General features: G+C 37.2%; 2 protein-coding genes across 4 annotated transcripts; one reads left to right on the top strand and one right to left on the bottom strand.

Annotated features, from left to right (window-relative positions):
* Positions 1 to 255: 255 nt before the first annotated feature.
* mgst3b (microsomal glutathione S-transferase 3b) lies at positions 256 to 2,525 on the bottom strand. The gene is made up of 4 exons (XM_019114126.2): positions 2,268 to 2,525; positions 2,018 to 2,140; positions 1,135 to 1,207; positions 256 to 790 (listed from the first exon to the last, which is right to left on the bottom strand). The coding sequence occupies exons 1-4, from the start codon at positions 2,391 to 2,393 to the stop codon at positions 690 to 692; spliced, it is 423 nt and encodes a 140-aa protein (XP_018969671.1). The 5' UTR covers positions 2,394 to 2,525; the 3' UTR covers positions 256 to 689.
* A 312-nt stretch (positions 2,526 to 2,837) lies between these two features.
* Positions 2,838 to 7,937, top strand: LOC109100690 (arginine/serine-rich protein 1-like). 3 transcript variants are annotated; one of them, XM_042769468.1, is made up of 5 exons: positions 2,838 to 3,091; positions 4,006 to 4,585; positions 5,173 to 5,344; positions 7,385 to 7,465; positions 7,552 to 7,937. In XM_042769468.1, exons 2-5 carry the CDS (start codon positions 4,014 to 4,016, stop codon positions 7,681 to 7,683), a joined length of 957 nt encoding a protein of 318 aa, XP_042625402.1. In that variant the 5' UTR covers positions 2,838 to 3,091; positions 4,006 to 4,013; the 3' UTR covers positions 7,684 to 7,937. The 3 variants fall into 3 exon arrangements, 2 of the variants coding, with proteins under 2 accessions (XP_042625402.1, XP_042625401.1); XM_042769467.1 differs by having other exon boundaries at positions 2,838 to 3,110; XR_006161555.1 differs by lacking the exons at positions 7,385 to 7,465; positions 7,552 to 7,937 and adding an exon at positions 5,769 to 6,025 and having other exon boundaries at positions 2,838 to 3,110; positions 5,173 to 5,621.
* The last annotated feature ends 6,028 nt before the right edge of the window (positions 7,938 to 13,965 follow it).

Genomic DNA, 13,965 nt, shown 5'->3' with positions numbered 1-13,965 from the left:
GCATCACAGTAACACCCTCGGGTCTGTTTATAAATGATTTAACACTCCAGTTGTCCTAAAGCCCTGCCATATGCCATTTTAAATATCATCTGAGAGATCAGAATCATGTAATTTTTTGACACATACAAGACCTTTAAACTTTGTAATCTCCTTTAAAGGTGTCTCAGTGATTTCAGAAATTACTAAAATGAGTATCAGGTATGTAGGATCTCCGTATTCTCTTGCAGTTTGAAGCACCAAAGCACTTACACATGGTTTGTTTGAATCTTACACAGACATTTTATTATTCAATTGTATGAATTTAATGAAATATCATAGGGTGACTATACATCCTAATCAAATCAGCACAGTATCTGATATGTTGCCCACATCACTATTTTGCACCTGAAAGGCTCTGTACAGAAGCTGGTCCACAAACAGAAATCACACAAGCTGAACTCAATTCAAGGTCATATGAACATAAACACTACCATGCAATGATTATCTGGTCACCCTGACTGAAATGTAAGGAAAGATGTGTAAAGAACATGTGTGAAAGCCTAAAAAGTTGATTATATGTGATTATAAACTATAGGATGGAGCGATACAATTAAAAAAGTGAGCAAAAAAGTGAAAAAAGAATTGCTGAAGACTACATTAAGTGCTTCCATGTTTTGTTTTTATGTTGTATTTTCTCAGTGGTGTTTCCCTTAAAGCATTCCAAGCAGTTTAAGAGCAACAGAGATGGAAAGCAGAATGACTCCAAACAGCCCGATGTATCCGTACGCACCACGCATCCTTTTAGCAGGATCTAAAACAGACAAACAACACTGGAGATGAAGGCTAAAACCTAAACACATTGAAAATTCTCTTGTTGTATCCTCCAAAAGGTTCCCAGTCACATACTTCTTTGTTCTGAGTAACAGTTTTATAAAAACACTTTTCTTGTGATTAAAATTAGATGCATTTATGCTCCAGCAGCAGTCAGTTTTATTTTGGATTAAATAGTACTTTGAAAATGTGTAAAGCACATTTAAAAAAAATGCATGACTATACATTGTCTTGAAAGCATACAATATAATCCACAAACATACATGTGTCTTTTAAATCCATAATTAAATGCAATGTTTTTTGTATGTGCATTTAAAGACTTACCACCGCTGTAGTAACCCCAGGCATAAGAGAACCTGCTTGTAACCCAGATGACTCCTAACACAGAGGCGGCAATCTGATATGGGAGATAAAAATGCCAGATAAACAAAGGTGATCTGGGTGAAAGGGTGTACGTATAAGAGAAGGACAGCACGTGAAGAGAGAATTAATTCACATTTTAAACAGAGATTTACAGAACACTCGTTACAAAGAAACTTTCCTCTGCTAAAGCCATGATTAAGATCAACTGTTTTAATCAAAGCATGATGAGTTTATTTAATATTAACCATTGTAGGGTTTGAACAAACAACATTACCGTCACTAGCCCAACCCTTCAGTGTGATAAATGCTTTTGTCACGTTTCTAAATATATTAGAAACCTCTAGTGGCCACTAAATATGATGGAAGATGGCACAAATTAAGGTAAAGTAATGAACAGGTATACAAGGAAGGGTGGGGCAGAACTTAAGAACTGGCTCCATTTCTATTGTAGGGAGTTCCACACATGGCATGCAGGTAAAAAAAATAGGCTAAATCGAGAGAACGAATTAGTAAATCGTGCAAGCAAATTTATATATATATATATTTTTTATTGCATGTCATGTGCGTGGCTCCGTACCATACAGTTGCCTACCTTCACATTAAATTGAATTTTGAAATGGAACAGCAGGAAGCAGAATTTGCAGAATTTTAGCATTTTATAAACTTGCAAACACAAATCTTTCTACAAAGCATGATTCATTAAGACCAACTTTTGACCACAATGTCTGAGATGACATCAAAAGTGTGGGTATTCCACAGCAGTCTGTATCCCACTTGCAGCAGTCACATGCGTTTCTTTGAATTGTCGTTCATTTTTTTAATTGCACACAACTGTGATACTCACAGGATACTCTAATGCAGCAATAGTCTGGAACACCAGCCACTGTGGATACACCTCCAGTGTGTTCTGATGAGCTCTCTGAATGCAGTTGAACACTTGCTCCTTATCACTGTACATGGTGGGATACTAAACACAAAACACGAGAGCAGAGAAATACATCAAACCAAAGCATCTGCTATAAATCATGCATTGGTTGCAAATAAGAAATCCAAGTTTACTATGCATCAGTATTATGTAACAAGTCTTATCGTACCTTAACTCCATACTTCTTCCGTGCACTACCAACTTGGAGCCCGAGATACATCAACATCACAAAACTATACAAATACGTAAAAATTGCATAGCCAAAGTTGGCCGGAAGCAGGTTTTCGACCGTCATTTTTTTCAGATGTAATGTTCAGGATTCGTTTTCCGTCTCAAGCAAGAGCTGCTCTTCTTTTATTTGAAGGGGGGAAAATGCACAATCATGCAGCTCACGCACGATAGTTATTTGTGTAAAAGGCGAGTTCACACAGGAGACCCGGATAAAATCTCGCGATAAAACGCGAGAGACTGTTTGACAGTACACAACCCGATAAAAACACTGCACATATATAACTAAAGTAAACTAATTAAGTGTTGTTGTGATGTAGTTATTATAGTAGTGAAGTTTTGAGTGTGTATGTGTATTTTTTTTTTTTTTTTTTTTTTCTCGTGAAAACAAATTACTAATTTATTAAACATACATAATGGTTTAAAAATAAAAAATCATTTCTATCAAACACCGTTACGTTGAAGAAGTTTCTAGAACCCCCAGCCCCAACCCCCAACCCCCAAATGACGTCACTGGGTTTCGGGTGAAAAAAACAAGCTGCGCACGAGCTACTTCACTTCACCGCAGATAGAAATCGACGACGTTTGCGTCTCAGAAAGACGGTTTGTTTCTAGAGAGTGTCCTCAATTTGTACTTTATTTCTGTAATATTTGACAGTTGTCGAATTTTAAATAGTTTCTGTTTTAACTTCGCTCGCTCGAGGAGTAACGTTACCGCGTGATAAATTTAAAGCGTTTTCCTCAGAGTCGGCCATCTTACCGTTGGACCAAGACCTTTTTGACGGTAAGTTACAGTTAAATGTTGTTTATAGCTAATATATATGTATATGTTGTTTAAAGTAAACACATTTACGTTGTTATAAATTAACGATACTTGCTGAATTAGCAATATAATAATAACTTTAATTGGCGATAAAAACAGTAAATACGTGTCCGAATATAATTATTACTAACGTTATATGGATGGTGATATTTGGATTCTGTTATAGTGAGGTTATGATAACGTTGGTTAATTATTATCGTGTTTCTTGCGGAATGTTCTAGATTCGAGGCTGTTGTGTAATTTGATTGACAGGAGGGGCGGAGACTGTGTTACACAACGGCAACTGACCTTCTTTCAGTTCCAGCACGTTCTCCTTTGTCTTTCATTGCTGCCATCTTTGTTGTTGTAAAGTTTAATTTGAATGAAAAACTAAATCTTAAAACAATAAGTTAATTTATGGTAATAAATGAGTCATTGTTTTTAAAATTAAAACAATTTCCGTTGATGCCAAGATGTTCATCTTTATTCATCAGTACATTAAGACAATTGTTTCGTTTAACAGGTTATCTAAAACGTTGATTAAATATACAAGTATTGGTATGAAAATGTACAAAGTTGAATAAAGAAATCTGAAAATTGGATAAAGCCAGTATAAAAATCTGACGTGTTTAGAATGATCTTTTTATTATTTTTAATATTTGTTTTTATAACTCTATAAAGCACAAATTGTCAACAGCTAAAAAAAAAAAAAATCACCATGGTTTTAGGAATACAAATTATATAAACTAGGTGAATGCTACATGAACAAACCCCTGACCTCTGTTAAAACCTGCAGAATTTAGATATTAAATAATCAAACTTCCTGATTGATTTTCCTGTTAGTTCATAAGTAACGTCGGGTGCTCTGTGTTTGTAGGTTTGATCATGAAGGAGGAGGCCAGCCCTGGACGTCTCAGTGAGGGTGTGAAGCTCATCTTTGATCAGAAGGCTCCATCCGGTCCCAGCTCCTCTCGCTCTCACAGCAGCAGCGACAGCTCGTTCTCCAGCAGCAGCAGGGGGAGCCGCTCCTCCCGCAGGTCTCGGAGCTCGTCACGGAGCTCATCCTCCGACAGCAGCTCTTCCTCACGCTCTCGCTCACGTTCCCGCTCCCGTCCACGCTGCTCGGGCCGCTCACGCTGCCGTCACAGACACCATTCTCCTCCTCGCCGCTACCGGGCTCGCTCCCGCTCTTACAGCCCTTCTCCTGAGCGTTCCTCCCACCGCAGACGCTACCATCGCCGCAGTCGCTCTCCATCCCCCTACAGCTACTCTAGACGCTACAGGCGTTCTCCATCCCGATCCCGCTCTCGCAGTCGCTCTCCGGTCTACTGGAGGGGAAGCAGGTTCATGGGGAGGTACCGGTGCCATTTCTCACGCTCACCCAGGCGCTCCAGAGATTACAGAAGCCGGTCTCGCAGCCGTGAACGCTCTGCAGTCCGCCTCAGCCTTGAGGGTAAGATCAGCTTCGCTTTAATTATTGTATATGCTAAATGGAAGACAAAAGGAGATTTGAAAGATTTTTGTTTAATTTTTGTGTAAGGAAAACCCCTTGAGATGTAACATCTCGTTTTTTTTTTTTTTTTTTTTTCATACAAAGCAGTTCATGGCGTCCACAACTGTTAATAACCTAGATTTCAGTCTGTTCCTCACACCACAAGGGATCATTTAGCTTTAGAAGACTTGAGTACACTGCATGAGTAGTAAAGATGACTTTTGATGCTTTATTTCTGTCTTTATTTTCTCTTTGTTTTCTACGCAAAAAATAACAGCAGTACATTTTTCCTTACTAGGTTTTATGCTTGTCAGTTAAAAAAAAATCATCTTCTTTCTCTTTAGGTTTTTATGCTTGTAAGTAAAAAAAAAAAATAATAATTATATGCACAAACTGTAAAAAGAATATTTGCTAAAGTACAAAAAAATGTAAATTTAGAAATAAGTATGTAAAAGTATTCATATATATATTTAGTAATGTAAATGGTAAAGATATTTACAATGAGACAAAAATGCAGATTAATGATTTTTTGCAGTGTAGTCATTTTAAACTGAAATATCTGTTGAATGTCGCCAAAGAAAATGCTGCCAGGATTTTGGGAGTGCAGAACTTAGAGCTGCCAGCTAGCCTGAAGGAGATGGAGGAGGAGGAGAAGATGAGATCTTCATCAGATAGAGAGGAAAGGGTGAGCGCTGGCCCGGCACCACAGAAGACATCAGCACAGGTGAGCCTCAAACATGACTACAGACGTGTTACTAACACACATCCTGTGTTTGTCAGACATCTGTAATGTTGCATGAACGTCCTGAGTGGTTGACCATATTCTGACGTTATATCTGTCATCTCGGGACGTTGACTAACCAATTGAAACGGGTGTATTTAAAATGTGATTGTGCGCTGTACTTACCCAACCTGGGTCACCATGTAATCTGTCTCCTCAGACATGAATGATTTTACCTGATGGATTTAATGGAATGATGAACAGCACTTGTCCGGATTAGGTAATGGTACACGTTAAACAGTATGTACTACTGTGTAGTGTGTGTGTGTGTGAATGAATGAGCACATGGCTATTATTCCTCTCTGTATTGAGGAGCGGCATTTAGCTTCAATTGCTTTGTTTTCTTGTATCGTTTCTGTTCCTGTAGAGCTGAAACTCCTCCACCCTTTGGACAAAGAGGGAGAGAGGGGGAGGTCACATGACTTGAATGACACCAGCTTTAAGTCTTATGTGCACAACTGCAAAGGTTAAGTAATTGTGTACAATGTCAGCGGTAGCCTTGTCGAACACAAACAGGCCACATGCATTTGTCTGATTCACCTCACACAACACTTTCAGCCACCACACAACAACACATGCGGAAAGGTTTGGGGTCAGTAGAATTTTTTTTTTTTTTTTTTTTAAGAAATCAGTACTTTCATCAAGGACATATTGAGTTGATCAAAAGTGACAGTAAAGGCATCATAATGTTGAAAAAAACAGTTATTTTGAACTTTCTATTCAAATAATCCTAAAAAAAAAATTGTGTTTTCCAGAAAAATATTATGCAGCACAACTGTTTTCCACACTGATAATAAATGTTTCTTGAGCAGCAATTCCGCATATTAAAGTGATTTCTGAATGATCATGTGACACTGAAGACTGGAGTAATGATGCTGAAAATTCAGCTTTGCATCACAGGAATAAATTAAACTTATAATATATTCAAGTAGAAAACAGTTATTTTAAGTCATAATATCTCACAATATTATTGATTTTACTGTGTTTTTGATCAAATAAATATGAGACTTTTCAAAAACATGTAAAAAAATTCATACCAACTCCAAACTTTTGAATGGTAGTGTATCTTTACAGCTGTAAGAACTACAGGAAATGACTTATGTTTGCTGATGGTTGTACTGGGTTGCGTTGTCATTTACCAGAGTTTTCATCTGTTCAGCGTGTTTGAAGACCAGAGAGAGCTCACTCTGCGGTGACGGCTGGGGGTTTGGAAAAATATACTGTCTCATCAATTAGTCATTTGTAATTTGGGCTTTGTTCATACAAGCAGCAAAAATCCAAATTATTATTATTTTTTTCTTTATCTTGTTTCTTTTTTCACCATTTCAGAGCAGTTTAAAGAATTTAAAGGTAATCGTGACTTTATTTCAAAATTCTGAATTTATCACAATTGTGTATGTCAGACAATTAAGACTTTCCTCTCAAAAAATACAAGATATAAACTTGGAAAATTGATATCATGCAAAATAGCATGCATTTTGGTTTGATTTAGTTTTTTTTTTTTTTTGTGTGTCTTATTCGGACTCATGATTTAGATTCATATAAAGTGTAAACAAGTGAACTATTTCACACACTGCATATGTGTGAATTTGTAAATATTGATACCTCAAAAGATTAGCTATTGTGTTGAAAATAACTGCGCAGACAGTCAGTATCACATTGATTATCTTGATTTGAGAAACAAATTGGAATTGGGTGCCATTGTGAACAAAGCCTTTGTGTACAGATTGTTATTTTTGCTTGTAAAAATTGCTTTTTGTACTATTTAAAAAAAAAAAAAAAAAAAAAGTAAAAGGGTAAAACCCAAATGGTATTTTTGATGTCCGACTGATTTGACAGCAGCATTGGCATTACACAGGTTCAGTTTGCATGACTTAAACACCGAACTGAGGGTGTCCTCACTTAGAAATGAAAATCATGTGTTACTGAAGTTAGGTTTACATCAAACAGGCAGCAATTCATTAGACTTTTCTCTGTCTTTAGGTAAACGTTGCCAATGATGATGTCAAGGCAGAGACTTCTCCAACATCACCCAAGAGAAAGCCAATTACCTTCAACATCAATGTAAGTTCATGAGACCTTACTCAATTATGATGACTGTAAGAGTATACTGAAATATTAAAATTGATCTTAACTCTTTATACTGACAGAATACCATTGCCAAACCATCAAACAGCCCAACGCTCCATGACAGTAAGGTAACATCAAGAGCCGACAGCGTAGCAGACAGGAAGCCATATGGACAGTGGGTCCCCATCAGCAGATCCTCTTCTAAGAAATAATTAACACTGAGATTCAACAGTGATGTAAAAAGACTGTATAAAGTGTAAATAGTTTGTGTAGTGATCACTTGGGTGGGTGGGGTGGGTAGTTGGGGAACGTCTGAATTCATCATAAACGTTTTCTTTCAGATATAAAGTGGGTTATGTGGAAGAAGGCAAGAGGATATCAAACAGGTGGGAAATATTGTGTACTTTTTGGTGTTTTTGCTGTACAGTGGATGTTTCTAAATAAAAATGCAAAAAAAAAAAAAAAACACAGCTGGTGTGTATTCATTTACTTATATAATTTGTTATATTTATATAAGTATTATTTATACAATGATTTCCTGAGGTTAGTATAAATGAATATTTTGAATTAAGTAGAAACTTCAAAAACAACAGAACCCTTATGAAGTGTATAATGGAGATGCAATTTAATCTGACATCAGTACTCTCTCACCAGATGATAAACCACTAGATTAATATCCCCTGCTACAGAATTTGCAGAATTGCACAGTTATCTGATAATTGGGTAAAATCCGTTGCACGAACAATAATGCTCACTTAATGGCACAAAACCTGCCAAGAACATGTCGGAGCCATATATGTATAATTTAATTAAGACATGAAATGTGATCTGTACACATTTTTTGTGAGATTAAATCGTAAGGTAATTATTCAGCTATTTCTATTTAACATTTAATTAAAGCGAATTATTTAATTGTCTAATTTAAAAGTGTTAAGAAGAGGGTGTTTACTGGCACCATGATCTTAATGTTCAGAACTCTGGGTGGAGCTGTTGCACTGTGCACATTAGTTCACGAGGAGTCTGGCAGACCTGGGGTGGACAGTCCTCTTAAAAACAGTGTGACTGAGCCAAACCAAGCTGTTTGTACTAGAGGTCTTCTCGGGTCTGACAATCTGTACCTGACCCGAATCACTTCTTACCCGAACTGGATGTGCATTTTTATTATTATTTTTTTTTTAAGAAAAACCCAAACCGAGACAGACCCGATGAAATTAGACCTGACCTGACTGCATTTATTTTTGAACCTGACTGGAACCTGAATGTAAATGACATTGACGTGTGCACAGCCTGCAGCACCACAGTCAGTAATGAAAAATCCCAGTTTTGACAGATTTGGCCACTTCTCCACTTGATTTATTTAACATTTAGCCTATTTAATTTAATATTACTTTATATTATTGCCTACCTCATGGATTCATTTGTTTTTGAATTGTGACCTGTAGATTGGAAAAATAAAAGTGATAGCTCAATAAAAATTAAATCAATAGCCTAATAAATCATGGATCTGCTCTGCTAGACTGTTTAATTCATCTCTGGTGAAGAGGATTCTGCACACAAAAAAGAAAAGGCCTGCCCTGCATGATGCAAGTGGCTTTTCCTGATAAATCTCATACCTATAAGATAAGGATTTCTGTGTGCGAGGTTACAAAAGTATGTTCCTTTTCTATGTGCATTTCTCAAAAATGCACTTAACACCTGCACTTTAAGTATGTTAAAGGTATCAGGTCCATTTGGAAAAAGCACATTTATTTAAAAATTATCCAAGACCTGAAGCAACTAATACCGCACCCAACCTGTGTATGGGGCACTTGTTGAGGTTTTGAACCCGAACCCTCTCGGGTCGGACGTCTGGTTTTTGGATTCAAGTGGACCCATGAAGACTTCTAGTTTGTACATCCCAACTAATCTGACAGCAACATTTGGCAAAATGAAAACTAGTAGCACAGAAAGCAGTGCCCTGTTGTTTTTTTCATTAAAGGGGTCATATGATGTTGCTAAAAAGAACATTATTTTGTGTATTTGGTGTAATGAAATGTGTTTATGTGGTTTAAGGTTCAAAAAACATTTTCCACATACTGTACATTATTGTTTCTCCTCTATGCCCTGCCTTTCTGAAACGTGTCGTTTTTTACAAAGTTCATCGGTCTGAAAAGCGAGGTGTGCTCTGATTGGCCAGCTAGTGCTTTGTGATTGGCCGATTGCCTCAAGCATGTGACGGAAATGTTACGCCCCGTACCATACTGTGATGCGTGTCCCGATCAGAACACCGGCGCGACAAGACAAACACATTAAACCAATTATAAACGAGCCATTTGTTGCATCCAGTCAGGACATAATTATGGATTATAATGACTTATACTGTTTTTTACGCCTTGCGTTGCATCGTGCCACGTAAACACTGCTCAAAACTCACGTTTGAATCATCAGTGGCAAAGCCTTTAAATATGTAAACATACTTACAGACTGTGAATCAGAACAGCTGGCATTGTGGTCTTCTCTCCCAGGATCAGGAAACAGTCCTCTATAAAATGCGCTGCACACATCTGAATAGTTGGGTTGAACTGTTCTGGAACAGTGTTGTAAATACAACTTAAACACTGATTTCTAGTTGTATTTCCCTCTTCACAACGAAACAGCGTCTCCACAACATGGTGGGATTAAAAGTTAGCGATATAAACAGCGAGAATAAAAGTTATGCCTTCTTTCTTTGCATGAACATTTGGGCGGCGTTATGCAAATCTTCTCACACAGTGACGTAGACATGTGGGGGCGTGTTTAAACGAGGATTTTTAGGAGGGCGTGGACGAGTCTTAACTTTTATAAAGAATATCTCTTTGGGTTTGAGACTTTAGTCTTTGCAACCTTAGGGTTCTTATCTATTCACAAACAGCTTGTAACACTCCAAAGAGAAAGGAAAACTTGAAAGCGCATCATATAACCCCTTTAAAGTGACAAATCAAGTCAGTCAATCAAACTGTGATTCCATGGCACAGATGGAGCACCATTTGATGTGTGCCGACATGTCTTGAGACCGAAGAATAGTCCTTCTCAACATAGTTGATGAGCTGGAATGTTTTCTCGCTCATTCCCACCCGCACGATTCCCTCAGGTGTCTGGTGGTTTTAATTAATGATTTTAGTCTGATGAATCATTGTGTAATAAGACTTCTGTACATAATCCACTAATTGTATTCAGCATGAAGGCTGGTTTGGCACAGCCTATGTTGTGCTGCTCTTTTCAACATGTTCACTCTTGATGCCACCCGGCACAGAAGACCCGATGATTTTTGTGCAACTGTCATAGCTTAAAATAAAAATGGAGAATTGGAAAAACCTCACAGCTTTTGTTAGATGCATCAACAATGTGTTGATGATATGCTTTACTTATCAGCCCACCTTCCAGGTTTCTCTGGTCTCTAGATGTGACCAGTTTTTATGAACAAGTCTGTTTACTCTCCACCCATGTTGCAAAGAATCTAAAACATTTCATAAACTCACTGGCGGTGATTATGTGACATTTGTTTGTGCACGAATAAAGTGAAATCAGTGTTGTGCAACTCACCGCAGAATCTGATGAAGCTTGTTTTGGAGCACAGGAAGAGACATTATCGTTCTGAAGGATCTGTGTCTTTTGTTTTTGCTGTGTGTTGATAAGATCGGAATGGAGCATCTCTCAGACATTCACTAACACATGGCGTTCCAAAGGTGTCTGGCCAATATATATGTAAAAGACAGAAATCAGGAATACTTGAAATCATTGCAAGAATATTTAGGGCCATGTGGGAACCATTCAGAGTCGACATAAAAGTGCATTTAACTTTTTAAATGCATTTTATTGTGCACAATTCATCAGTCAACTAAAAACTGTTTGTCTTCATTTCTTTTTTATCCAGATGTTACTTGCTGAAATTACTTTTCTTTTCAGCAGTCACTAGTAAAGTTTAAAGTCTCTTATGCCCCCCAAGGCTGCATTTATTTGTTCAATAAAACAGTAACAACAGTAATATTATGAAATATTGTTACAATTTAAAATAACTATTTTCTGTTTAATTTATTTTAAAATGCAATTTATTTATGTGACGCAAAGCTGAGTTTTCAGCTCCAGTCTTTAGTGTCACATGATCCTTCAGAAATTCTACTATGCTGATTTGCTACCCAATAAGCATTTATTATCATTATTAATATTGAAAACAGTTGCTAAAATATTTCTGTGGAAACAATTTTAGGATTCTTTGATGAAAAGAAATAAAACCGAAATCTTTTGTAAAATTATAAATCTCTGTTCTGTCACTTTTGATCAATTTAATGCATCCTTGCTGAATAAAAATATAAATTTCTTTATTAAAAATCTTACTGACCCCAAACTTCTGAACGGTTGTGATAAATCCATATAGGCTAATAGTGAATATAAAAACACTTTCAGATGGACACAGTCATTATGGATGAAGTAACAATAGGCATACAGATGACTTGATAAGAGATCTACTAATATCAAAGGTGCGCACGCACACACACACACACACACACACACACACACACACACACACACACACACACACACACACACACATACACAGATCAATGTCTGTCTCTCGTTTCTATTCACACACATGCTTAGCTATTCCTCACTCCATGCTGATGTGCACTTGCAGTTTGCCAAAGGGAAACACCACAGGCCTTGAGTCTGGAAAGCCCTGGCAAAGCCACAGAGGAATCCTGATGAACAGAGCGAAATAGTTATAAAAAGTGTATAAAGATGCAGATAAAGAAAGCCATTGTTCACCACACACAAGATGCCTTTTCATTTCAGTTTGAGAAAAATGGTATCTGTAAGCCCTCGCAGGCAAACTGTATTTGATGTTTAATTCGCTTTCTGTGATGCCATGGATGCCAGGCGGTTATTTGCGCTCATCACATGAGTGTAATCTCGCGGCGCCTACGCCTTGATTTTCTCTCCAAACATCCATCACTATCACAAAAGTCTGCAAATGAAACTCATTCAATATCCTTCAATCTCCAGCATTCAGGCAGGTTTGAAAACTACTGAAATAATCCCATCCGTTTCAGTTTCCCTTAAAAGAATCATTTGATTGATGCTTTTATGAAACTAAAACGGTGCAACCAAGAGGGTCTATAATACCTGGAAAATTACAGCAAGAGAACACCAAGTTTCTCAGGAAAATGCAATGCTTTTCTGAAAGAATGCCACATTTCTTGGAGACCACAATACTTTTGGGGGAATGCACTACTTTTGCGAGAGAACACAGTGTTTCTCAGGAGAATGCAATATTTTTTCAAGAGAACAGTTTCTCGGGAGAATGCAAAGTTTCTTGGCTGAACGCATTACTTTTGCAAGAATACGAAAATGTTTTCAACACTGATAAGAATGAGAAATGTTTCTTGAGCAGCAAATATTAGAATGATTTCTGAAGGATCATGTGACACTGAAGACTGGAGTAAAGATGGTGAAAATTCAGCTGCGCATCTCAGGAATAAATGACTGTTTAAAATATATTAAAATAGAAAACTGTTCTTTTTCACAATATAACTGTTTTTACTGTATATTTGATCCAATAAATTCGTCTTTCAGACTTCTTTCAAAAACATTAAAAAATTCTTACTGATGCCATACATTTAAACATTCGTGTATATACATAGCCTATTGCATATCACATAATAAGCAGTATGCTAAATATACATGTTTCTTGAACCAACTAATTATATTTGGCTTCATGTCCAAACGCAGATAACTAAAAACAGAGACAGCAAAGCAACACAGTTCACTATGAATGCTCATAGTAAACAGATCAAGACATCGTTCCAGCGATCTGAATGGCCACTGGGATCGTAAGCAGGCAATGACAGATGTTTGTCACTATGAGGTAACTAGTAAAAACACCTCCAGTAGTGTTCATTCACGACTGTGGCTCTTGTGGATTGTGGCGCGTGGATTTGAGGAGAAACCGTTGAATGGCATTCTTCAGCTTTCAATGGAAGCCTTATTTCTCTGTATTTGAAAAAGTGCTCTATATGAAGTCAAGTCAAGTCAAAGTTTCCCAGTGGACAGCTCAGATATCAAAGACTTTGATTTGTGTGGCCCCCTGTGTCTGATCACTCACAGCCAACACTGCCACTGAGAACAAAAGCAGGAAATCATAAACACAACATGACTCTAATTGTCAACACATCCAGCTTTGAAAGCAGCCGCCCAAAGCCAATTACCCTGCTCCCCCAACCGGGATAATTCATAACATATTCATTTATGCAGATGTCAGTGATCTCTGATACACATTCAGTCCTATACAGGCCTCTATGCAAGCTTATTTCCACCACAGGATTTTAAAAAATTTAAAAGTTAATTGTGACTTTTTATCTCACAATTCAGACTTTTTTCTTCTTCTCGCAATTCTAAGAAAAAAGTCAGAGATGTGATGGATATACTCAGAAGAACAATACACAAATGCAGAATTGCAAAATGTAAACTAAAAATATATA

The sequence above is a fragment of the Cyprinus carpio genome, chromosome A13 (assembly GCF_018340385.1).
Source record: "Cyprinus carpio isolate SPL01 chromosome A13, ASM1834038v1, whole genome shotgun sequence".
Classification (NCBI taxonomy): domain Eukaryota; kingdom Metazoa; phylum Chordata; class Actinopteri; order Cypriniformes; family Cyprinidae; genus Cyprinus; species Cyprinus carpio.
This window is presented reverse-complemented; position numbering and strand designations above follow the sequence as displayed.